Consider the following 26,414-nt stretch of genomic DNA (forward strand, 5'->3'; position numbering starts at 1 on the left):
CAACTCCTTCTTCTAATTTTATTTGCCACAAACCATAGTGGAAATCCAAGAGGATATTTCTCAACAGCTATACTGACAAACCCAGAAAAAGAGACGCTCTGTCCGAAGAGAAAGCTAACAACAAAAGGGATTCTCATGTTACCCAAATCTCAGCACCCAAGTTAGTGATTTGAGTTACACGGATGGTCTTTCTAGACTTTATTTCTAGGGAGGCAGTCCTAAAAGGCAAGTCAGAGCAGAAGCCAATGATTAACCCAGAGGATGGCTTAGCATGCCCAAAATGGGCTCCAGCTCTGATTCTGTGAGAGAAATCAAATCAAATTTTAAAATGTTTGTTTCATTGCTCTTTTGCAGTATAAGAACTGGTCTGAACTTCTGTTTCTTAAGCTTTCTGCTTCTCCCCCTTTTCTCTGCCTTTCCTTTAGACTATAGGAATGGTTTGAATTGATGTGGAATGAAGGGTAGGGCCCAAGTCACGTTATTATATGTGTACTTCCGAGATCTCACTACCAACACCAAAGCAAGCAAGAAACTCACATTTTCGAGAGAAAGAATGAAAAAGTAATGTATTTTATAACTCATGAAATGTTGAGATCATCTTTATCCATCATAAAGGGCAGACACAACAGCTTTTGTTTTTTTGTTTTCCCTATCATCTTTAACAATAACATACTGAGGAAAACACATGAAGCCAAATACATTTTCAAAAAAGTTGTTTTGGTGATTGATTCTCTAAACTCTCATCCCTAAGGTGATGCTATTAAATTCACTGAAACCTTTTGAATGTGTATGGGTTCCCCAGGTTGTTGAAAGTTTATAGGGCTGTGTGTAAACCAGTATATGGGTCCTGTGTTCTAGGAGGAAGCTGTAACAGGCAAGACCCTGGCTATTTCTCCTGTGAAAATTGGGACTGTTGTGTAGCCACAAATGAAAAAAACTCATAGAGGCTGAAGAAGCAAATAAGGAGACTGTCTGTGGTCTTAGTAATTACAAAACTGTCAGCACTGCAGCGGTCTGGTTTTTGCATGTGATATTAAATAGTCAATAGTTATTTCTTTTTTAAGTTAAAGAGCAGAGAACAGGATGTAACAAAATGCTCACAGTCTCAGCAATCTCTCAGTCCTCTAACAAGCTATGCACCAGAGGATTAGAGAGTGGAGTCTGCCTTTATTCATTTTAAGGAAAACTCATATTAGTGTCAGTCAGTTTTTATATGGATTTTTTTAAAAAAAGTCCTTATTTCTCCTGTTATTCCCTTCACTGGGGACCAGGTGAAGCATAAAACAGTCTTGGGAAGTTCAATGCCCAAATCAGCTTCCTAATATATTTTGCATCCACATACAGCTTACCCATTTCTAACACCGTTCTCGGTCCCCAGCTCCTCATCCCCTTGCTCCACGTCGGGTGGAAAGCTGGCTCCCCTTTCTTGCTGAGTCTGCTCCTCTGTGGTTTCCATGGCACACTCTAGAGAGGTCTGGAGGGACTGAAGCTGATTCAGTGTTTCCTTCAAAAGAAAGCGAGTCACAAACTGCTCCAAATTAGAAGCTTCCTGATAGTCCTAAAAATAAATTAAAAATTGGTGATAATTAGCCTAATATGTTAAAAATACGTGAGAGGAGATTCAGATTTAATTCAGAAGAGAAGAAACATGAACGTTCTGGTGCTTATGCATGCAAACTGCATAAGCAACTTTGTATTTTGAACAAAAAGATCTCTGAATTTTCAGGTTTATGCCCTGTTCCCACACATGCTGAAGGTAGCACATCTTATTATGCAAGAAGGCTAATTTATCCTAAATTTGCTGACTTCTCCATTCTAACTGATTTAAAACGTTGTTGCACGTGACGGAGATCATTTAATTTTTACTGATTTTGATTCTCTGTGGCATGTTAGAACAACATGTGAGAATTTGTGTAACATGGGCAGCTAAATAAAACCTGATGGTAGAAATTGATGGTATGCTTTAATTTCTCAGCTTTCATCAGTGCATTTGGAAACAAATGAACAAAATATGAATGAATAGAAGTGATAGAACTGACCGTTTATTGCAAGCTTTTGAATGCCAAAACAACCTCACCAAAAGAGGATAATCAAAGCACATCCAAAGAAATAAATGCTACAGATATCTCTGCAGAGTTTCAGTTCATAGTCATGCTGAATCTGTTACCAGCATTCTGAATTACAACTGAAAATGTCTATCAAAATGATTCTTTTACAGACTGTTTAGGTGGGCCCTTGTAGCCTGTGCGATGGGGTAGACAACATGTATGTTGTCTCCAGCTGGCTGCTTTTTGACTCCTTCAGAAATGCTTTCCTGCATCTGAAAGTTAATAAGCTTTTTCATTGGAAGTGCTCCAGGTTTGTACATGCAGTTGGATTTAGCCCTTATTCTTCCTGTTCTATTGTCCTTTGGGTTTTATTTAAAGGTTTCTTTGAAAATAGCTTGGGGCTACTTATCAGACATGCACAATCTTTTGTAAAGATTGAGTAGGCAGGATTCTGACATAATCTCTGGGAGCCTACAATTATCAGAGTCTCTTTCCTAATATATTTTTTTACCCAAGTATTGGTGTTTGCAACTCTTTTATGCAGAAATATTTAACTCATTGCACCCAATAGGTCAAGTGACTATTCAATATTTTTCTTCATATAGTTGGAGAATTCAATAAAAATTCTCTGCATGGATATCACTTAAATTTCACCATATTTGCAAACATTGCTTACCTGCAGACTGAAATTAGTGCGAATATTTCTAGTGATTGTAATGGACATTAAATGAGGTCTCTCTATACATCCTAATCAAAGGGTTAAACAAGCCACATCCCTTTGGTTGGGAATTAACGTGGCTCAGTGGCCTGTAAGATGTATTGAGAAGGAGGAATTTGGCTTTAAGGACGACAGTTCTGAACTGACAATGACACCAGGCAACTCTGCCCACCTTGTTGAGCGTCATAGTTCCTGCATGTTGAAAGACACCTGTTTTACTCATCCTTGTAAGATTCTGTGATGACTATGGAAGATACTTAACACATATAAGTTGTCAATATTATTATCATTTAAGTCTTGGGGAAAAAGATTGTCCATGAGAATTCGAATTAAATCTCAACTCCAGTTCTTCACAATGAGGTATTACCAGTAATGCTTTGTAATCATTACACCACCGTATATTTCCTAGAGAAGAATGCCTCACTCTCCTTTTACTACAATATTTCTCCAGAAGAGAGAAAATGTTAATTCTGAGTTAAGAAAAATGTGTATCAATTCATTAAGCATATACTATGTTAGAATCAGATTAACAGACATGCACAGCATTTGTATTACCAGCATACTGCACTACCCATTAAAAATAGGATGAAGTCTGTAAGTGAACTAGAAAAATGACCTCTTTCTTCAATTTTATTAACTATGAATTGCAGTTCATTATGCTGCACAGCACTTTAGGTGGTCCAGATAAAATAAGTCTGTGTTAACCTATCACTCCCATTTTTACTTCTATTGATTGTGAGTGAATGAGGGTAATTTTCCACATGTCCCCTCATCAAGAGTTGTAGAACTGTGACCTTTGTGAGCAGCTAAGATTGAGCTTCCATTATGCAACTGAAAATAGATATAATTGCAGATTTTCCCTGAAAAAGGTCTCAGTGATCTTTAAAACTGGCTTGCAGGTACCTTAAAAGGAGCAGAGGAGGCTCACCTTTTGTAAAGGTGGAGTAGGAACAGTTCAGGTATCTTCTAAGAGATTCCACATTTCAGACTTAGTGATTCTTTTGATCCCTTTGAGCCCTAGCTCCAGCTTTGATTCTCTCCCCTGACACAGCGCTGATCCACCTTTTGGAAAAGAAGCTCCTTGAGATGGTGAAGGACAAAGATAGCTGCGTTTGTTTCTTTGCGGCAAGCGAACTGAAGCTAACTCAGACAAAAAGGTAACTGAATTCTTTCAGAAGGACTGAGGCAAGAGCCCTGCAAACTGAAAGGGTGGAACCTCTCAAGAAGGAGGAGGAAGGACCCGATGAGTGATGGATGGATCCAGTCAAGTAAGGCACCACCAGGAATCAAAATGCAAGCAATAGCAGAGAACAAGTTTAGAAGAAAAAGAAGGGGGGGGGGGGGCAAACGTCTGTGTTTGGTGGGGATAACCAATTTATCTGGTGTGGAAAAGGCAAATCCAGAATACCTTGGATTACCTCGGGTATGTCTATCAGAACTTGCAGAGTGTCAGAGATGGTGATTTTAGAGACAGAACTGAGTAACTGTGGGCTAAGCCAAAGGCTGATCTGTTGGTAGCTGTGTCACTTATGTCTTTGTGACTGTGCAAGTATTTTGTGTCTGGACTAGTAGCCTTAGTTTTGAAGGAATCCCATTTCTCAAGTTCTCTTTTACATAATTTAGTTATATATACATGTATCTGCAAAAAGCATAATAATGCATGACAGAAAACAAATTTATAATTATTCTTTTTTATTAAAAAAGAAAAAAAGAGAAAAAGCACTGTGAATACCTAGCCTGTTGCCAAGATTCAAGATGTGTAAAGACTACTAGAGTGTGACAGAATTCAATTATGAAGTTTATACAGAAAGACCCAACCCCCAAATCATTAGGCTAGAGGGCTGGAGATCGTATTTTGTTCTTTTTGCTATGCATTTGAGTGGCCTAGTCTTTATGCACAGATATCTTTTGATCTTACTAGGGAACTGTTGCAGCAAAGTCAGATCCTCTCTTCTCAGTAAAAACCATCTCACTCAGCATCTAGAACCAACAAGCTGAATTTGTCAGCTGAAACAGCAAAAAGCTTATTAATAATGTGTAACAAAAAAATCCATTTAATCAATCATAGAATAATTTAGGTTGGAAAAGACATCTATAAGTTATCTAGTCCAATCCCATCAAAGCAAGGACAACTTCAAAGCTAGCCTGGGTTGCTCGGGGCTGTGTCCAGTTGAGTTTTGAACATCTCCAAGGACGGAAACTCCACAATCTCTCAAATGCTCCTGGGGCTACATAATAGGAATACAAGTAAAACATCAAAGCTGTAGGTGGAGTGTTTCAATAAATATTGGCAGAGGAATGGATGGATGAAATGCTTTTTTTTTCTGCTATGAAGTAATTTCTATGCCCTTTTGTATTTAAAGGCATGGATATCAACTTAATTAAGGTTGTGTTTTTTAAAAAAGTTCTGACTACTTAATACATCTTCTGCTACCAGCAAAATTTGAGTATTGGCTTCTTCTGACCCATTAGATCTAAGACTTCCACAAGAAGATCAAAGAAGTTCCCAAGAGCTTTTATTACCCTGATAAGGAAGTAGGAGGAGGGGAAGAGGGTAAATATCTAAATTATCCTTGCACAACTTCTCTGAATTCATTACTTGAAGCTCTTTGAATTTTTATGTATTTGACCTGGCTTACAGTAAAAGCCATGATCTTAAAATTATATAGGAAATAAGTAGAAAATCCGATGCAATGAAATTCCAGAATTTCTCATAGCATTAATAGTGTCCCAGGATAAAAATAGCTGTTCAGTCACAGGATTCTCTCTGCCTTACAGCAGAGGGTACTACTGGTGATATATTTAGCACTGTCACCAGCATTCCTCTCTCCGCATGAACTTACAGCAGACAGCTGATGAGCAGTTGTGTACGTGGATTTATGCAAAAACCTCCAGACTCCAATTCTAACCACTGGCAATTGTGTCCCATCAAAAATTAGAGAAAGAAAAAGGTATCAGGGGAATTCAAGCTAGACATCCAAGGTCAAAAGAAAAGACTTTTGGATGGTTTGTTTTTAGGAATTTGCAGATTGCATTTAATCACTTTTGTAACAACGGAAAAAGCAGAATATGTGAAACAACTGTGTCTGCGGATGGGAGTATTTCTTTAAGGCCTAGTATAGCTGAGATTTTGTGGAAATTTGATATTTTGATGTCATTTTTTATCACTTGAGTTCTGATTCCTCAAAAAGGATTGGTTGAAAAATTCTCACCAAAATTTTAACTTGATAAAGCTTTGAAATTTATATAACATAAGAAAGTTTGAAAAGCATCTGTTTTCTTCATTTTCCCCCCTCTTTTTTACTGAAAATTTGTTCAAAATCACTGAAAGTGTTTTCAGAGTTCAGTTAAAAGAGGCTGGTCTTTAGGACTTGGAATTTCTTTACCATATCAACATTAGCTTTAGAATCTTGTCTCATTTCACAGATTTAACTATGGCCACAGTTAATATTGCGAAGGGATATGTTTGGTCTGATATTAGAGCCAAATGAAATGCCTATGTGAGAAATGGGGGTGGGAGCTTCACTGTATTAGTCCTTTCTTTGAATGAACTGTATATATGAAATTATGAAAAGAGCTACAATATATGCCCAATTTAATTAGTGCAGTGGTGCAAACTTATTAAAAGCTAGCTTGAAACAATTAAACAAATAGGCAGAATTAACTGTGTGCAGTTAAAAAATACGTCAGATTGCAGTGATGTAGATGTACAACGTAGCTCCTTTCATTACAGACAAGGGTTTTGTGACTCTATGCAATTATTTAAGAGGGATATTAATTATTATCAGCTGGTTTAAAGTATTAAAAATAATCATTGCAAGCTGCTAGTACGTATCGCTGCTGCTCTTTGTTTTGAACTTCATGTATCTACCCTCAATCCTTTATGTAATCTTCATCCTGAACAGATTTCTTTTTCTATGCAGGAAATACTAAAAGGAAAAACTCCTTTTTGTTCTGACTTTCCATTTCCAGCTGAATCTGGCCATTTTGTCCACTTAAAAACAGAAAGATGATAGATAGCAATGGTATTAGACTGGTGCTGACTTGAAAAGAAATATTAATGAATGTAAGGAGCAAGTGACCTGCATTCAAAATCAATATATGTAAATTCAGGCAGCAGCAGTATAGTACAGTTATGTGTTACACCAGGGCACATTTTTCCTGCAAAAGAGCATATATAAAAAGGGCACTTTCAAGGAAACTAAGACCGTGATTCTGTGAAAGTTGTTAATAAATTCTAGTGATATGTAAAAACTAGTGTCAGCCAATTTAACACGAATTTCAATGAAACAAAAAACAAATTGAAATTTCATTTTTTTCTCAAACAGAATGTTAGTTCTGGAACTCAATTACTGACATATTTTTCTAGCTTTTTCTTGGTTATTTTGTTTTAGGTTATTTTGTTGTACTAATTTACATAATCATTACTACCTTACTATTATTCAAATATACGATTAAAAAATCTAGATATTCTGGTTTATAATGGATATCAAGCCACCAGAGTGCAGTGTTCTCTATAATTACTATCATCAGTATTGCATGTCCTTGTGTTATTCTTTCAGCCTGCACAATCTTTTCTCTATTTTAACTTGTTCCTATTTTTAGCATATTGAAGAAGTTTTCTGTAACAGTAAGGCTGCATTGACTTCACTTAATTTTTCTGAGTGAAGCAGAGAAATTGAGTCATTTCCATAGGAGTGGAGAATTAGAGATGCTGTGTTGGTGACTGAGGCTAATAGCACTCTGTTGCACAGCAGGCACCCTCCTTCCTAAATCTTGGCAAGCAACAGGTAAAGGGTAGTTACATTTTTTTGGCCTCAAATGCTGGGGTTGAGAGGCTGTTTCAGAGCTTGTTTCACCTGGAGTGAATTGGGATTCTCTTTTGTTTCTATCCTAAAGTTATTCAAGGCTGATTTACGTTTGCATATTTAAATACTGGCTATAAACCAGCCATGGTTAGTGCTGTAGGAAGAGTGTCTGCTAGTTTGCTTGAGCCTTGCTCCCAGCTATCAGAGACCTATCTCCTCATCTCTTTGATAAAATATTTGAAAAGCAGGGGAACCCCCCCCCCGCAAAGCAAAGACTGTTTGACTATATCAGAGCCTGAAAAAGAAGTTGTGTAATCTCCATCCCTTATTTCCTGCGTTTGTCTGCCGTTACTGGCCCATTTGAGTCTGCAGTGCTTCTGTCTCCAAAAAGAAGTGGTACGTTTCCACCAGCACGAGGTGTGCGCACCCAGAGGTCACCTGGCCCCGACTCAGCTCTGAAAGAACGTACCGTGGCTACTCTAGCCTGAGAGCTTGCTCGCTGCTGCGGAAGAAAGAAGATCTTGCTGTATGCATGAGGAGAAAAAGAGACTGAAGAAATGGAAAAATGAAATAAGGGTGATCAGAGGGCGGCACAGGAGACTAGACAGTGGGGGGATCTCTAACATTTGTCTAAACAATTTGCTACTGTGCTGACAGTCCTTTCTGGTTATTGTGGTGCTTCCTTTACTTCAGATTTCAATTTCTCATTTTGCTGCAAAATATTCATAAACACTTTCTATTAGCTATGCAAGAGCCAGCAAGTCCAAGTCTGTCCGGAGGCTGCTCTTCCTAGCAGCCAGTACAGCTGGCAAGGGCTCAGGGAGGGGGGTGGTTTCTACATTTCTTAAACATTTTTTACTCTAAGATAACCATAGCTAAGTCATTTGGCCACCAGCCAACTAGGCTTTTAGCAAGACTGTAGGATGAAGTGCCTTAGGGAGAAGAGGGTTTTAAATCACCTGAAGCAGCCCTTGCTTCCCCTTCCAGCCTCAGCTGCTGGTTTTCACTGTGCAAGTGCCGGTGCTCGTGGGACCTGTGTCCTCTCTGCCAGGCTCGGCAGACATCCTGGACATCCTCATAAAGACCCTGGACATCCATCCCCAAGGTCTCCATATCACTAGACACCTATGTTCCATATTATCCTTATTTCCTATGAAGATGATATTTTTGGTAATTAAATGACTCCCTGAAATTCTTTTTCCTGCTTTGCTGACTAGTAGAATAATTTACCACTGAGAGCAGGTTGCAATTGCAACAAATTATACTGGTATCAGGAATAAAAACGATAGAACAAAACCTGTTCTTACTGAATAACTGACAAATAGCAACAATTTTACAGCTTGATAACCTAAGGAAGACATGTTCCTTGGTCTATAAGTTTCCTCACTTTCAGCATTCACAAGTTGCCAATAAAGGTTACTAGAACTGAAGTCCCAAGCACCTTAAAAAACCTGCGGTCCATTTTTATCTACATAGGTAATTACTCTGTGATAGACATCCTTTTTATGTGCTGTGGGTTGCAAAGTTTCTCTTCATGTATTTGTATGTGACTGCATGCTATGGAATGGAATAAAAATGTAGCTTCCTAAAAGTGTTATGTACAGTTGAGTAATAAAAATGTTGTTATTAAATATTTTAAATATTTTAATTAATAGGTTTCTACATCTTGCTATAAATGATGTCAGAAAAAAAAGGCTTCCAGTGCCTCCACAAAGTTTTGCTGAGTCTTTAATTTTTAATGCTTCCTGTTCATAAGACAAAAAAGAAATGAGTTAAGCATAGCCATCCCAGCTTGTACTTTGATCAGGAAAACAGCAACTTGCCAGCTACAAGAAAAATAACTGACACCAATGATTAATCTATCCTTTTCCACCGCTGTCTCTAGCAACGGAACCAACTCATATGTTCTCTCCATGCCGAGGATAGAAACAATCAAATACCAAATGCCACCAGGCTCCCTATAAATCCTCAGATAAACATTTCCCTTCCTTGTGTAGTGGTAAAACACCTGGAGAGCAGGACCACACAGAAGGGTTGTAGCTATGCCAGTATCCTCTGGTAAGATGACTTTTGCCTTTAAAGTGCGTTGACTGCAAATGTAATTAAACATTTCCCCTGCTGAAAAATGTTTCTTTTGGTATGTATTTCTCTGCATGCTTTAGGCTAGCATTTTCCCTCGAGACAAGGACCACAGGACCTGTGCCATTCCTCCACTAGTGAGGGCTTCCTGCGTTCCTGTCTGATACACTGACCCAGAACTGTTCGTATTAGGAAAAAAAGTCAGAAATTGGGATTTTGCTGCCCTCATGCTCACTGTACAGCATCAAGATCTGCTAACACTTGTACTCGTTTGAATGAGACCACAGGAAGAATAAGCTGCTGGTTAGTTTGGTTAGACTGAAAGGATGTGGCTCCAAAGTAGTAAAAGAAAGGAGTCTGGATCCAAAGTCCCTTGAAACTGCTAAAAGGCTGGAACATTTTCTCCCTTAGGTAACTCAGGTTTTTCCTAGTACAAGAATGGTAGCATGGAGAAAAGCTCAGTTCAGGAAAGCTGCACTGACGACCTTTCCAAACCACAGTGAACGCTGTTAAATCCTTCTGCTCTGGCTTTGAATCGTTCAGAGAGTGCCTTGCGAGGAAGGAATCTTGCTCTTAAGACATATGAGTATCCCCAGAAAGGCAACTACAAAAGCAAGCGATGTAAGAAAAGCAAAGAAATTCCTCAAGCAGGCCAAATAAATCACAGAAGCTTTGGAGGGAAGGCATGGTAGCTCCTCTAGCCTTTTGCTTTAGTATCTGTATTTCTGCAACTATTTTAAATGCATGTGGATTAATGATACCTGCTTTCTCTTACATGCACCTAATCACTGCCTTTCATTATGGATAACATTTTATGCCATCTTAGTTTCTTCTCACAGTATTTTTAAACCTGCTATTTGCATTTGAGTGAAGTTTTTCCCTTCACAGTTCTCTCATGTCTCTCACATCTGTTCACAGCGGGCAAAGCAGTGTGAATTTTGAAGACATTTTGTGTAAGAAAATGTCTGTTTGTAAATATTATGGAGGTAGATAAAGTATATTGAAATTATACTGTAACTACCTTGGAGGAGTCAGTTATCTTCTAATCTGCTGAGTAAGAAAAAAAAACCAAAAAGACAACAGAAAATCATTTGGAATGATGCAGACAATTTGATTAATCTTGATTTCGATCTAGGAATCCATGAGCCAAGCTCAAATTGCTCTTGGTGAGAATTCTTTCTGACTAAAGACTGAAGGAGCTCACGGGTAGAAAATACTTGTAAACAAAAATTATGATTTTTATTCATTAACGCATGTGATTTCCAAAATTTATAGAGAATTTAAAAAGCCAACATAAAGACTCAAAACTGTTCATGAATAAAAACTATTCGATGTACACTTTTGTACTGGCTTTATGGATGCGAGTCAAATAACATCTTTCTTTTTCATGTTTTCAAATTTAGATTAATACACGCCAGGAAGCAAATAAAAGTATATTCATCTTTACTTTTTCTTTTTAACTTTTAATTCTGTTTGTATCTAGAATAAGGAAGGTTTAGAGGTTTGTTTTTTAGAATTTCAGACATGCTGGTCCCCTGTTCAGAGGACTGCATGCTGATCTATGTTTTCTGCTAAAGTCTGACACTTCTGGGTTTCCTTGGAAACAGAAGATGAGCAATTTAGCTAAGAATCCGACTTTGCAGATGCCTCTCATGTAAGGTATCTACTCAGTAAGGACAATATGAATTGGTAGAATTGGTAGGAAAGCAGGGTTTTTCTGTATGAAGCACATATTGGTGATTCTTTATATGACTCTAAACTGGATAAATAAAATGAGTGGAGTACCAAACAGCTCCTTTTTTCCCCAAATGCTTAGGCAGAATTAGCTGCCTCTCTGAAGTGACACATGATCTGGAAAAGTTTTGTAGAGGTGCTGAGCTTTCTCAAACCCAGGAGAGGTCACAGGGGACAGAAAGCCCAAGGCAGCCCTGAGGACCAGATCTGTCATCAGCCCCATGCCCTGCAGACTGGGGCTCAGGTTGAGCCTGAGAAGTTCTTGCCACCAGCCAAAGGACCCTCACATGTATATATGAAAATGTATTCCAAAAATAACTAGTAGTCCATTAAAATACTCAGCTTTTACTGTGTCTGACAGCATACACTATCTTTTCATTCTACCGTTGATAATAAGATGTAATAGTGAATCATTTATATACTATTTATTGATTTTTGGAAGGACAATGTTCCATCGTCTCTTTTGTTTGTTTTTTTAATAGGAAAATTTGAATTAGATTACTGGAACCTGGCCTAGTCACTGTCGATAACCTGTGTGTTTGTAGCTATCAAAGTGTAGGTCCTGAGTTTTAGGCTTTTTTTTTTCTACATATGAATTCTCCAAATAGATTACAGCTTATGTGATTGTAATAAACGCTGACTGCGCTCAGTGGTTGTTTAAGGGACCAGGCTGGTGCAATGGCAGAGCAAAAACAGTGTGTTCATGGGCATTCAGAGGAGGTCCAAGCCTTGCTTTGGGTGCACACCACCGGCCATTCACTGTCAGCTCACTCCGGCCCGAGTAGCTGCACGTTTGGGCTGGGGTGTCCACTTTACCTGCAGCCAATGCTAGCTGCATCACTTTGGCTTGATGGTGATGGGACTGGCCACGGAAATCACTTAACCGTGCTATCTCAGCATGCTAACCAGCCAAAGCTGCACCTCCAGCTCTGAATTTAGGTGGATATATTCCAGCTTTTAGACCATCAATTTCAATAAAAGGTTGGACTATTTAAGATGGGAGTATTTAGTATTTTTACTCCAATGATTTGTATGTAGGTCATATAATAATTGAGAACTGAGTTCCTCTTGGGAGTACTCTAAAGGTTGAATTTAGAATTTAATTTCTGTACAAAGCCAGAATTTCTGTACAAAGCTGGGTATATCTTTGATGGAAAACTATGTTAGGAGCTTTGTGGACACATGTTTTGTTTGATTAACTGCATTCATACACTTTGTCTGTTAACTGGAATTTAAAAAAAAATTCTTGCAGTATTTGCTTTGCTCTAGTCTTACCACCTTGAAAGAATATTGTCAACTGGGATATTCCCACAAGAAGGAAAAACCACTAAGTTTGAATCTTCAGACATGAAGATAAAATTTAAATGAGTTTTTCTTTTTTTAGATTGGATCCTCAAGCAGACAAATGCAGCTTGTTAATATTCCAGCTTGCCTTATTCATTGTGTAGTCAGTTCAATGCTTACTTCTCATAATTATGATTACGCTACTGAGACGCCTCCTCTATAATTAACTTCTGAAGTTATTCTTAAATGCCTCATTCTGTTTACTTCTAGTAGCTATCAGATGACTTGTTCTGCCCTTTAGCTATGTTTCATGCATGTGGCTAATTAAGCAGTTAATTTTTTCAAGTTATGCGTAGCGAGAATAAACCGATCTGCTCCTTTTCAGTGTCCAGGCCAGTAAGGCAGTGAGTCAGCCTGCATTCACCTCGTTAGGAATGGAAGAGGCAAAGCATGAACTGAGAGACATTCAACTTGCTGGCTCAGGTTCTAAATAAATATGATACCCTTTCAGGATTTTATTTTGGCATTTTATGAAAAATGTATGGGTGCTGTACTCTTGCAAATGCCTGAGTGCCAGAGATAACGATTGCACTAGAGAAGCACAGTTTTCTCTGTGTTGATCACTGACTGAAGAATACAGTTTTTGTTGCCTCCACAGGATCTCACCAAATAATTCTGTCTCAAATTTATTTTCAGGACTAGAATCAAAAAACCCAGTGTTTATGGTTTGCCTTTCAGTGATAACCTAGTGTTGATATTGTCAGATACTTTCATGTGATTTTCACTGACCAATTGTATTTTGTAGAGTTATTTTGGGCCAGTCCCCCAGCATTTATACGGCCACCACCAGGATCGTTTTATAATCATGGGAGTACTGGGATTTTGTGGGCTTCAGGGAATATGGGGGAAGACAATCCTTTTTAATCTTTTAAAAATATCCTGGAATCTGCATTTAACCATAACATAAATATGACTCCCCACTATGTCTCCAAATGACTCCTGCTTACCTAATGCAATAGAAATCATTACTATAGCTGAAGTTATTTACATAACTTTTTGCTAACGTGTTTACTACCTCCACAACTTTGGATTAGTTTTTCAACTTTGGACTATTTTCAAATGTTGGTAACACCTACCTGCATTCAGAGCGGGACATGGAAGCCTCTCTGGGCTACCACAATATGAAGAAAATCTTTCTGGTCATTCACACAGGTAATTCTGATCTTCTCTGAACTGTAACACTTTGCAGGCAGAGCTTTACCACGGTGATACCTGACCACTTTGACAAGCCTCTTCCTTCTGCGTCTTTGCTACAGAACCATATATATGTGGAAGAATCTAAAGATGAATTAGCAACTACATCTACATAACAAAATACTGGATGCATGTTCAGTTGAACAAAATAATGTGTAAAGAAAACCCCGTGACTTTTACTTACTTTCTTTGTTTTGTCCATTGCCTTCAGTATGGTAATGTTTAAGTCTTCCAAGACAGAAAGAACATTTCCATACTCTCCTAAGTGCCGGGAAAAATATTCTAAAAGAAGAAGAAAACCCGAGTCACCTATTTATGACCTGTCAAAGTGATATTTTGTGAAACTTCAATTTAAGTGAGTCTGAGTTCAGTTACAGTATCATTATCTGAATGTATAACGTGAACAAGATCTACAATAAAAGAATGATTTTACTTTTAAATTTTATCATTTTTATTTCCTTCAAAAACATGGGAGTACCTAAAATACCAAAATCAGGGTTTTGAAACTTTTTTCCCAATAAATGAGCTGCCAAAATGACAAAAATTAAAATATCAGTTTGACAGCTGAAACAGACCTATTTTCAAAATGTCTACATTTTATTTCTAAAGTAGATTTTCAGTTTAACAATCTAATTCACAGTTGTTGGCAGGAAATATTTTTTTCGTGGATATGTACTGAAGCTGTTAATTTTTACATTGATAGAAAAACGAATAACTCTACTAAAGCCCTTAGAGTTGGAAGAGAGAAGATTAAAAGGGGCTGCAGTCAGCTGAGACCAGCCATTTCTCCCAAGGCTTCTGAGAAGTGGAGGGAGTGTGAGCTGGCCAGTTAAGCTTCTAGTCGCATGTACCGTGATTCTATTTTCAGTGACTATGATTAATATATTTTTTAGATTAAAAGCAGAGAAATAACATAAGTTGCAGAAGATAGGTGCTATTTAAATAAAGGACATATAAACAAAAAGAGCCGATATCAAAGCCAAAGACATACTTCAAGGTAGGTCAAGAATAAAAGTGAATTAAGTCTTTGTGTGAAAATTGTATTTACTCAAATCCTAGTTATATTTATGTCTGACTAGAATAGCATAAAAGCAAATACAATTACTATTGTATCAGCTGACTTTAGGGATTCCTCTGTGTAAATGCTGAAAGTTCTTAAAAAAGGAACATAAATACAAAGATTAGCTGATAGATGTTTACAGAGTGGATCACATGGACAAAGCCAACGATACACATATTGTCAGAAGGTTAATACTGTATGAGAAAAAGATTTATATTAATACAGGGAATATACTAATCAGGTGAGAAGAGCAACATTGTCTGTAAACACAGTAGATATTAAATCAACAAAACCTAAGAGAGGAAAAAGGCTGAAATGGGATCAGTGAGGCATTTTGGAAGGGTTCAAACTGTGAAGATAGTTCAGAGACTAAGCAGAGGCTGCATAAGATCAAGAAGGATGAGTAGCTGTAGACGTATTTCAGAGTTACTGTCAGATAAAGCAGGCTCCATTGACAAAGCAGTGCTAAAATGATCCACATACATTTCCTTTACACTCATTTCTCTTTCTCATATGACAGTCTTATTATCACTACCTGCCATACGACAACGTCTGTATCAACCAGAGGGCTTTGCTGCCGCGAGTCCTGCTGCAAAGAGGGACTCAAGGAACCAAGGAATAGATGAGTGAATGACACCAAAGCGGCTCGTCGGGGGAGCCGTGGTGCCGCACCGTTGCGGTTAATGGGATAGAGTCAGAGGAGGCAACGGTGGGAGATCACCATGCAGATGTGGACTTGGTGAATATGGAGCTCAGGGAGTGAAATATAGGAGTGAGGCACAGGCATGGAAGAGCGTTAAATAAGACAGAAAGTGTTAAAGCTAGAAACTGTTTTAGAAAATGCATTTACAAATCAGATTATCTAGAAGAATATGAAAAATAACAGGCAGAACAAAATTAGAATGGAGCCTTCTGAGACAATAAATAGCAATATTTTGAGGTTGTTAAGCGGTCAGAGCAAGTTTCTCACGGAAACCATGAAAGCATAAGATTGCAGGAGCACTGATTACAAAATCTGATATTCCTGAGTGCTTGAATGAATGATACAGAAATAAAATGTATTGTGAAATAATATCCTGGAAATGAGCCTTCATTTTACTGGAGAGAATGGAAATAAATAAGAAAGAGCTGCATAATCACCAGATTAAATGTGTGTCTCCTAGCTCTGGTTTTCAGGGCAACTGGCTCATGTGGATTCAGTACCAGATTCATAAATAAGGAACAACCTAGCAGCAATTTATGAAAGATTTACAGGGAAGTTGGAGAGCTCAGATATCATGAGGACTGCTAAATCAGCTCGTATTTAATCAAAACAAGCAGGAAAAGAAAGTAAATGTCAGACTGAGACCCCACGTAGTGCCTTCGGTCTGCTTGGGTCTGCTTGCTTGGCTCACATTGCAGAGCGGGTGCTAAGGAACCGCGTTAGCCTCTGGTGTAAAAAAATCTATCAATAGCAGTAAATCACTTGTGAGACAAAGCTACTTTCTTTCTTTGCCGCGTTTACATAATTTGGGCCAAATTCTCAGCTAGGAAAAGTCATCATAGCTTAGTTAACTTCAGCTGCATCATCATATATTTCTAAGCTACACACAGAGACGCTTCAATGGGTTCCTGACTACGGACAGAGTCACCTTAGGGACGAGTAACTGAGTTGGTATTCAAACTGACAGTGTTTTGAGCTTCCAAAGTCTTCCATATTGCTGATCCTGGGAAAATTCAACAGGCCATTATTTACTGACACCTTTTCCCAGGAAATATGCAGTCTTTGACAAGTATAATTGATTTTTGACCTTTCTGAGAGGACTTGCAGAAGTTTTCTGTTAGTTATTTTCCATTGCAAACAGTACTCCTAAATCAGGTGCTGTAAAATTAGCTAGAGAGCAAAAAAGGATTTCAGGGAAGCTATTCCATGATTCACAGCCTAGAATAGCGACTAAAATAGGTCGCTGGCCAATTTCTAGGCCTAGCAAGAGTTTTTCTTGATGAAGGATGACAGAACTTGTCAAACTGCTGTTTTTACTGAACCAAGTTGGAGGAAGCAATGAATGCCAGTGAAATGTTAATATAACAATCTTCTTTCAAAACTGTCAAAACATTTATACCTTTGAAAGTAATGTACTAACAAAAAAAATCTTGAATGAAAGTGGAATAAGACAAAAGCACTGATTTTTTCATCAGAGCAGAGAAAGATGGAACTTAAAGCACAAACAATGAGAAACATGTTTTAGAGGAAAAATATTTTCACAGTAATTTCTGCATCTAATGGAATCAGAAAGATTATGAGCTGGTATCTGCACTCTCCTAGGAGTTCTTTCCATGTAAGTTGTATTTTTTCTCTTTCAACCATGCAAGCTAAACAGAAAAAAATTGTATCACAATGTACGTTCACTTGCATAGGGCTGTTGCAGGTATGCGTTGTGTTCTTGTTCAAAAAGGAACTTACCACAGAGCTCTTCTGGGTCAAGATTGCTAGAAAGATAAGAGGACAGAAGGTTAGTCAGTTTAGTAACAGTTTGTGTTGGATTGGTAAACAGAAGGGCTCAAAAAATTAAGCTTTTTGTAGACAGGAGGACTACTTAGAGACAGAACGGTCTGTTAAAAGAAAAAGATTAAGGAGGGAAGTTCTCCTCCTTCCTACCCAGCAGGAACTAGGTAATGGAGTTACCCGGCAGCGAGAGATTCAGGCTCCAGACTCGGTCACGGATCACCAAATTCCTAACGATCATCAAAACCAGCCTGAGTCGCGCAGTCCTGCAGGGCTCCCGGGAGGCACCGCGCTCCGTTCGCAGGTGCCGAGCAAAGCGGCCAGGATGCGGCTCCGGGGCGCAAGGCGCGCGTGCAGGGGGGCTGCCCCCTCGATTTGCCGCTCCGCGCCGGCCCCGCCGCGGGCACGCAGCCGCTCTGGCCAGGCTGCGGCAGGAAATTTCCCCCCTCCCTTTCCGCGGGCGCTCTTCCGTGGCTTTCACAGCCGAGAGCGCGCCCAGACAGCTCAGGTCTTCGTCTTTAGCAAGGGAAAACCCAATATCTTTTTTCCCATCCTCACCGGACGGGAGCGCTGCACAAGCCAGGCAGTAAGGGGGGAGGCTAAAGCTGGGCATAGCTTCTCCAGGCAGCTCAGAAAACGCACAGTAACGGGACACATTAGCGAATCGGCTTTCTCAGCACCATATTCTCTCGCAATTTCGAAGTCTTTGTGGCTGTGTGGAGCAGTCTCACCACGACTTGCTTTAGCAGGAAGCAAGAGCAAAATTGGTGATATGAGGAGAATAGTTCTTCTTGCCATGCCAACATTATACAAATGCTTAGATAAGTATTACATAAAATTCAAATATGTTTATTTCAGCTTGATCAACTGTCGAGCAATATTTGCTCTTTTAATAATCAAAAGATAAACAATCTGACCTCCAGCTCAGTTGTAAAAGTTACAATACACTTACTTTTTCCAAGAAAGAGGGGAAACTGATGATGAAAGAAAATTAAAGCTTATGTATTCTTTTTGAATTTTGCTCATGGGTGATTACTGAATGGCTGATTGCATTTAGAATTTTTTCACTTATATTTTTTATAGGATTTTTGTATTTATTTTTTAGAAATAAATCATTATCTTAATGCCACTCATCCATAAAATAGCGCTAACTTTCATACATCTTGTTTTACGTGTGTGTGTGTGTCAGAGAAACAGACAGAAATTGCAGGATCCTGGGCTGTCACAAACTCGCATTCTCAGGGCTATAAAAACATCTGGATGTTTTAAACTGATGATGTAAATGAGATTTTCCCAAAACTTTCATTAACTAAAGGTGACCTGATTTGCATTTGAATGGAGTAAGGTGGATGGCTTCAAATACATATTGCCTCTGATTTTTCCAGTGACCTTGGTGGCAGATATAGTGAAATCCATAGCCTACAGGATTCAGTGCTGAAGCTGGGAAACTTAACTCGTGGGTCAGCAAGCCATGAGGAAGACAGGGAAAACAGTGTCTGCGAGTCCTTGAGGCTGTTCAGCACAGATCGCTACGGCATCAACGATCAAACCTTTCTGACCTCTCAGCAATCACCTCTGGTAAATTTTCAGATAGTCCAGGCTTTCACTCCTCAAATTCAGGTTGAACCTAGAAAGCTATAGAGTAGCCTGAGTCAATAAGAGGTAACAAACTACCATGATATTAATCGACGGGAGTTTGCTATTACGACCCCTTCTCTTTATTCATTGTCATCCCTACGTTTCTTGCCACCGCACATCATCTGCCCTAATTCTTTTTCTTTGTAGAAGACATTTTTGTATTTCTCAATGTACTCCTTGACAACTAGGTTTAAAATAGCCTTAAACATTGCTAGCAAGTCAGATTTACTTTCTGTTTTCAGATGTCACCGTAAAACCCATTTCTTCCACTCTGATCCCTGTTCTGCAGTATCCTCAGTGGTGTAGCAACTGAGTGGCTCAGCTTAGAGGCTTTTGGAGTTGATAGTCATCAGATGATCACTGTTAGTGATACAGTGCAAATAGACTATGAGTAAAAATGTATTCAGGTGCCAAACTAATTTTTAGTTAGGACTGGGCACGAAAATAATAAGAAGACTATTGTCCAGAGTGATTTGCACCATAGCTTTCAGAAGCCTATGACAGAACATAGAGCTGCCATAAAGAACACAAATTTCACTCTGACAGCCTTTTCTGTTACAACAGTCCCTCTGAGGATCCACTTTCCTCAGCATTTTCTTTGTTGTTCTAAGCAGGGACATTGTAATTTTGTGCATCACTGAATATATCACTCTCTCAGAAATAATAACATGCTTCTTCAAACAACACAGTCATGAATAAACGTAGAAAATCTTTCACCACGCACAGAAATTTCTGAGCTACCTGCTACAGATGCTACAGAAGCAATTAAAGAAGATTTGAATGTATTTAATTGTACAAGGGCAAGATGTACACTGGGGGCTGTTTCTGCAACACAGTACTCAGATTTATAGCGGGCACCTGTTCATCACTTCAGTGGGTTATATGCCAGGGATATGCTTTTGCTTAGATCTCTAATCTGGTAATGTCAAATATGTTATTTGCAATATTTGCTGGAAGATTAGGATCCAGGCTCCAGCACTGCACTCAAGATAAGCACATGAGGCATTGGGTGCAGCCAAATGCATTCATGTCACGTCAGCACAATCTTTTCTTAGATCTCTGCTCTCAGTTTGTCATCTGACTACTAAATGTCTTTTTAAATGTCTGACTTTATGTCTAAAATGCTATCTGCCTAATAATATGAGCTTTTTTTTAAAGGACTGTTATAAATAACCCAGTGAACAGTCCTGATCACTGCAAAGCTGGTCATACCTGCTGCTCAGTGACAGACACAGCAGCAAATGCACTTGAACGAACTCTGGCAAAACTGCCTATTTGGGGTACTTCTTGGAGAAGTGAGGGAGCAAACTACAGGAGTGTAAAGGGGCTATGGTCACGTCTTAGTTCTGCCTAGTGCAGTTAGGTAGGACTGGGGCTGGCCAGGACAGAGGCAAGGTTAAAGCCAATCTAATCTGCTGACATGAATCCATCAATCCTCAGCACCACCAGTCAAGCTTTACACAGGCTATCTTCTGGTATGAGAGGCACCTCTAGGTAGCTATATCAGCAGAAGATTTACACATTTTCCCAGGACCACAAGAAAGACATTTTGAAAGTTATCAGAACAGGAATTATATAATGTGCAACTTCAGTCATCTAAAGCAGTTGTTTTATTGAAGAATCAGAAAGATTTTAGGAACTAACTTCATTTATGACTTTCATTGCCTTGACATAGAGCTGGAGAAGGATAATGCTTACTCCTCCCAATCTCTCTACCTTCTGTAGAGGTCCTTTTTGTCCAGCTTTGACACAAGCAGTGGAGTCATGGCTATTTTACTGTACCAAATCCTGATCCCTTGAGTAATTGCCTGGTTGCTTATGCTTAGCTCCAGGCAAAGTGGTAACTTCAGAATCAACGCTTATTGCTCTACATGTGGCAGGGATAGAACACAGACTAAAGGTTTTTCTCCTGATTAACAGCTCACCAAAAATCAACTCTTTCCTTGCATTAGGCAATTTTCACAAGGATGCAATGACTACATAGCTGGCTAGCTACCTTAATTGGTCCAGTTCTGGTCCTGCAAGAGTCTTGGTGATACTTTTAAAAGATGGTGTGCATTGTAAAGATTATAGAGAATTGTTCAAGGGCTGCAGAGCCATGCTTTGTTAGTACAGTCTGAATCACACCAAACTAAGCTAGGAGATGAGTGCAACCTTTTGCTACAAGCTGAGCAAATTTCAGAGTTTTCACTCTGTAGAAGATCATAATATTTCAACTTCTGTTTTTCATTCAACTTTTTTTATGAGATTCAACATTTCATTCTTACCCAAAACAAAATTTTTCATTTTGGCCTATTAAAGTCCTCTTTAGCAACATGTTGACAGAAATACCTTGTCATTTCTCTGGGAAACCCAACATATGAAAGAGAACTTCAAACTATACCCACCATTAAGCAATAAGCTCACTGCTGAGAAACTAATGTAATCTTCTGAAGAACTGATCTGAAACAAAGCATTTGAGGTCATCTCCATTTAGGTCAATGTGATTGAAACTGCTCATTTCATTTCCATTTTCCCAGTGTGAGTGATTCTCATTTTTTTTTTCTGAAGGAAACTGAATTTCCCATTAAAATAACCATCCATATGGAAAATTTCCAAGCAACTCTATTTGCAGTTTGTCTGTCTGAGCAGAGGATCTGTGTTAGCATCCAAACTGTATAAATCATTCTCAGTAAACTTGCTTTATTCAGTCACAAAATAGTAAACCTAACAATCAGCTCATTCTGGCTGGTATCTTGCCCTTTCCTCTGGACCTCATTCCCAGACTAAATTCTGCAGCTACTGTCCTGAAAAACGGGAGAGCTAGAGCGAATATCACAATTGTTTCTCTTAAATAGCAATGAACACTCATCACTAAACAGTCATGACATCCTTTCTGATGTCAGTGCTGCACCAAGTACCTGAGACTGTCATTTAATCCTAAAAATCTAATTTTAGAAGATGATTAAAGTCTACTGTATTATTTTCCTCCTGATTTTTTTTTCTGTTGAATAATTCCTTTATGGAAAAATACTTTTTGCTCCCCTGCAGTTTACTTAATTACAGAGCTTGCCTGTGTTCCACACTGTTTTTTAATAAATCTTTCTTGTTTCTTCATTTTGCTTGAAAGTTAATTCTTTTTTTTTTTTCCTAATTGTATTGGACAGTGATAAATCAGGAACAGCATGACTGTGCCCTCTGATTGAAACAAAAGCAAACCAGCCAAGGAACAAATAAATCCTATGCTTAAACTACTGTTAAAATACTGAGGATTTGTCATTATTATTTTTACCATGGAAATCCTGAAGGAAGCACTGTGGGGCCATATAGCACGCGTTGCACTTTAGTTACAGTTCAGAGCCCTGGATTCCACACTAATGCAGACTGATGGATTCCCAGGATTGCAAGGTTAATGTTAACCATCCTTTTATTCAGATAATGTTAAATTGGCACAATTTGAGGTTTTACTTTTATGGCAGGTGATCTCAACCTTTCTCCTGTGACCCAAAGGAGGAACTAGAGCTCTGCTAATGAAGACCTGGGCAGGCAGGAGGGAGGGAGGAGCATTCACTTTGGGGCTCAGAGTCCTAAATACAGACATGCACATGTGCACTGGTTGCCTAATTGCCCCATCTAGCCATGGGAGGCCCGTGATATTCAACGCAGCTGATGAAGCCTTGACAGTGGGACCAGCCAGTAGGTGCTTGATTGGCCTGATGTAACATGGGCAGCATCTAGCACTGTTTCAGGTGATCTAGGGTCTTTCCCCCAAGCCTGTCCAACTGCTTCTCCTGTGTCATACCTGTCCACCTTGTGCAGGTGTCTCAAGTGAGAACACCTTAAATGTCTTGTGCCTTGGCAACTAAGTCAACACCAATGTGAGCAGAATTGCTTCCTAGGTGTCAGTAACTTTGTGAGTATGATGGGGACTTGGACACCACACTGGCATGTAGAAAAGGACAGATGTCTCTGCAGAGCCAAGACCCCCCTAACATGAGCATTACACTCAGCATGACAGCCAGCCTCTGCTCAGAGCCACAGATGCTGCGAGTTGCCAAGGCTTGCAGGGCTTCACCAAACTCCTCTCTAGCTTCTGCATAGTTTATCATCTTTAACTTATGCCCCACAGAAAGGTTTAATCAGATACCTACCTGCCTTCGGGAGCTTGTCTGTGCCCCAGGTCTGCTTAGTGCTCCTAGCATCCTTCCTACCCTGTAACTAAGGTCTGAGCTGAGGATTTCGTTTTACCAATAAAGAAAGTGAGAAAAACAAGTCTGCCTCCCCACTGACTTACACGAGTCAGTAATCAGCATTGCATTTTTTGCACTCTCTCTCAAACAGTGCTGCACACTGAATCCCCTCAAGATCCTCAGCACATCTCTTAGTCTGTAACTTTGCCAAATATTCTCACTATCTTCTGACACCTTTTCCCTGGAGATGTCATTATGTAAAAGCAATTTCCATGAGAGTTATGACTGGTGGGGAGGGAAGGGAGAAGGGTAAGAGAAAAAGGGAGATTTACATTTGTAATGCCTGCTGAAACCTATTCATTGAACCACTACCTATTTCAAGGGTTCTTACTCTGCTGAAACATAGGCTCATCACAGCTGACATTAAAATTAAGCTGGGGTAGATTTACGAAGGAAATTAGAGGTAAAAGGATTCACCCCATAAACCACTAATTTCAAACTTTTCCTGCATACTTCTAACAATGTATCTATGTATAAAAAGACCTGTGTTGCTAATACTTTTTTCTACTTTTAATACTATTATTCAGGCAATAATACAGGTAAGCAAAACTGTATTTCTACAGAACTGTTCTCTCTGAAGCTGAGCTGTGCTGCAATACTGCCTTGCATACAAGCTGTCTAGCATTCAGTAAAGGCAGATGAAGTCCAGGTAATGCAATTTATTAATTGTTTGGATAAACTCAGAAGTTAGTGCTTTTCTGAAACTCAGAAGTTAGTGCTTTTCTGGCTTGGGACAACTGTGAATTTAATTAGATTCTGCAACAGTATTACAACCTCCAGGTGGCTGCACTGAACACATACACACACACACACACAAACACACACACACACACAGGATTTATAAAGCAGTTAATTATAGAAAATGAAGATATAGCGAACTCACAGAGCTCACAGAAAGATTAAGATACAATCTATGTAGTATGAATGATGCACACATTATGAAAGTACTTAAAATATTAATTTTACAATTAAAAATGCTACTTTATTAATGTACTTTATTGTACTTAATGTACTTAAAAATGCTACTTTATTAAATGTAAATTTGGGAAGAAGGAGATTTTTCAGATTTGGACTTGGTATATACATTGATTTACTGATTCACAAAGGCCAGGAATTGAAATAGTAACTAAAATAATATCAAAAATATTCTTTAATGTTGCTAAAATTGAAAGTCACCAAAGCCAGTCACATTCAATGATTCTCTTTTTTTTTTAATTCCTATATAATACTTTTGTGCTCCAATCTGCTCCTGAAAATAATGCTTAGGTGAAGAAACCCATAAAAGAAACAGTGCTTAAAGTTGCAAGGCAACTCCACTCCATCTTTCTCTCCTCTGATTTAAAATTCCTAGATTTTGCCTTTGTAAAAGTGTAAGATTTTTGAAATCATGTTTTCTGTAGTTAATATCATCAGGAAAAGTAAGCTTGCTTTTTCCATCCTCAGATGGTCTTGAGCATTGGTAACTGACAGCCCTTGCCTTGAACTGTGTGCAGTCATTTACACTTGTGTCAACACCGTGCAAGATACTCCCAACTGAAAGGGGCGCGTTTGACCTTTTTTTCGTTAGAGGGGTTAATAACCAGGATGCTCCAAGACAGCAGACCATGTGGGTCTTGAACTTCAAAATTACTGCAGTGATGGCCTGCAGACCATGTCCTCCATGAGCTGCCTTTTGTCTGCCCTGGGAAGAGCTACTGGTGCCTCTGCAGAGCTTCTGTTGACCTCTCCCATTGGCCCTGTGGGCCCTCGTTGAGCTCCCTAGCAATGCCCAGAGCAGAGCTGAGGCTGTGATGAGAAACCACACCATGCTTCCTTCACCCTCACAAAACTCCTCCAAAAAAATAACTCTGCTTTCACATAGAGTGGACTGGGTTTTTCAGTGACTCAGGACAAGTGATGAGAAGCATCCAGCTATGCTGTTATAGATGTATTTATGCCATGTCAAATATATGTAAAATCAAGAGGCGAAGATAGCTCTTCCTCTTGCACCTTCCCTGCTCAGAGCCATACTCTCATGTTGGTCTCACTTGTGCTGTGGCGAGTTGGCTCCTACCTGACAAGCTGAGGGGACCTGCCTTTGCCTCCTGATACTGTCAGTATAGCTTACGGCGTAGCCCAGATGCTTGTAGTGTGCTTGCTTCTTGGGCATCTGCAAAATGTTTGAAATATTATGAATGAGGGAGGATAATCACAGTACAACTCTAGGCTGAAGCTGGACTTTTTCATAATCACTGCTCTTTCTTTCTTTCCTGTGTTTTCACTGTTTTTTGAGACCTTACGTATAAGATACTGCTCAGTAGTTGATGCAAAAGCGAAGTACTCCACATTAGAGAAAAAAACCTCAACAAGCTGAAGCGTACACCTGTAGCACTCACATCCAGCTGAACTGTGCTTTTGGGGCAGCACGAGCAGATGTCTGCCTGGCTTGCAGCCTGAGCTGGAGTGACACAGAGTTAATCACTGCTGCACAGAAATAAAACTTTTTCTTACAGTGGCAAAGTGTGAGCATCAGCGCGGGGACCTTCCATAACGACTTCATACTATTTACTGACCAGTGTTTGTACAGGGAATGCCCCAAAATTTCATGAGCTCACAGAAGGCAAAAATAGAAATGACTTGCAGTAGAAGTTAAATGTCTGAATGGCTTTCAGCTTTAATCCGAACTAATGACAATATTTGAAGTAGCATTTAAGAAAGAGGAATCGTTAACTGCTACGCAGTTACACAGGCATCTCAGGCTAATTACATGTCAGATATGCTAGTTATATGGCCTGATCAAAGCAGTTCACTGTTTCTTTATGCACCTCTAATTCCTTTTGAAACACAGTAATCTGAATAACCGAAAGTTGCCTGTTTTCCTGAAGACCGTTCAAATTAAATTAATATATAACAATTCTCTATCTTGTCTCTCCTGCCTTAATTAGCAGCCAGGAGACTGAGATTTGCTTGGTCACCACAGAGACCCACTGGTCCAGCCTCCTCTTGCTTCTCTGTGGTCCTAGGAGGTTTTTTTGAAAGGAAAAAAAAAAAAAAAAAAAAAAAAAAACTATGTTAAGCTGCTGCAAAGAAATATTAAG

At 39.1% G+C, this 26,414-nt stretch overlaps 1 protein-coding gene across 1 annotated transcript in view; it reads right to left on the reverse strand.

Annotated features, from left to right (window-relative positions):
* Positions 1–26,414, reverse strand: part of NECAB1 (N-terminal EF-hand calcium binding protein 1) — a 61,853-nt gene that overhangs the window by 15,132 nt on the left and 20,307 nt on the right. Inside the window, exons 3-6 of the mRNA XM_062568557.1 lie at positions 17,429–17,454; positions 14,110–14,207; positions 13,928–13,981; positions 1,377–1,558 (exon numbers count right to left, since the gene is read on the reverse strand). Of these exons, the coding sequence (XP_062424541.1) occupies positions 1,377–1,558; positions 13,928–13,981; positions 14,110–14,207; positions 17,429–17,454 (360 nt within the window). The remainder of the gene's footprint in view (positions 1–1,376; positions 1,559–13,927; positions 13,982–14,109; positions 14,208–17,428; positions 17,455–26,414) is intronic.

The sequence above is a fragment of the Rhea pennata genome, chromosome 2 (genome assembly GCF_028389875.1).
Source record: "Rhea pennata isolate bPtePen1 chromosome 2, bPtePen1.pri, whole genome shotgun sequence".
Taxonomy (NCBI): domain Eukaryota; kingdom Metazoa; phylum Chordata; class Aves; order Rheiformes; family Rheidae; genus Rhea; species Rhea pennata.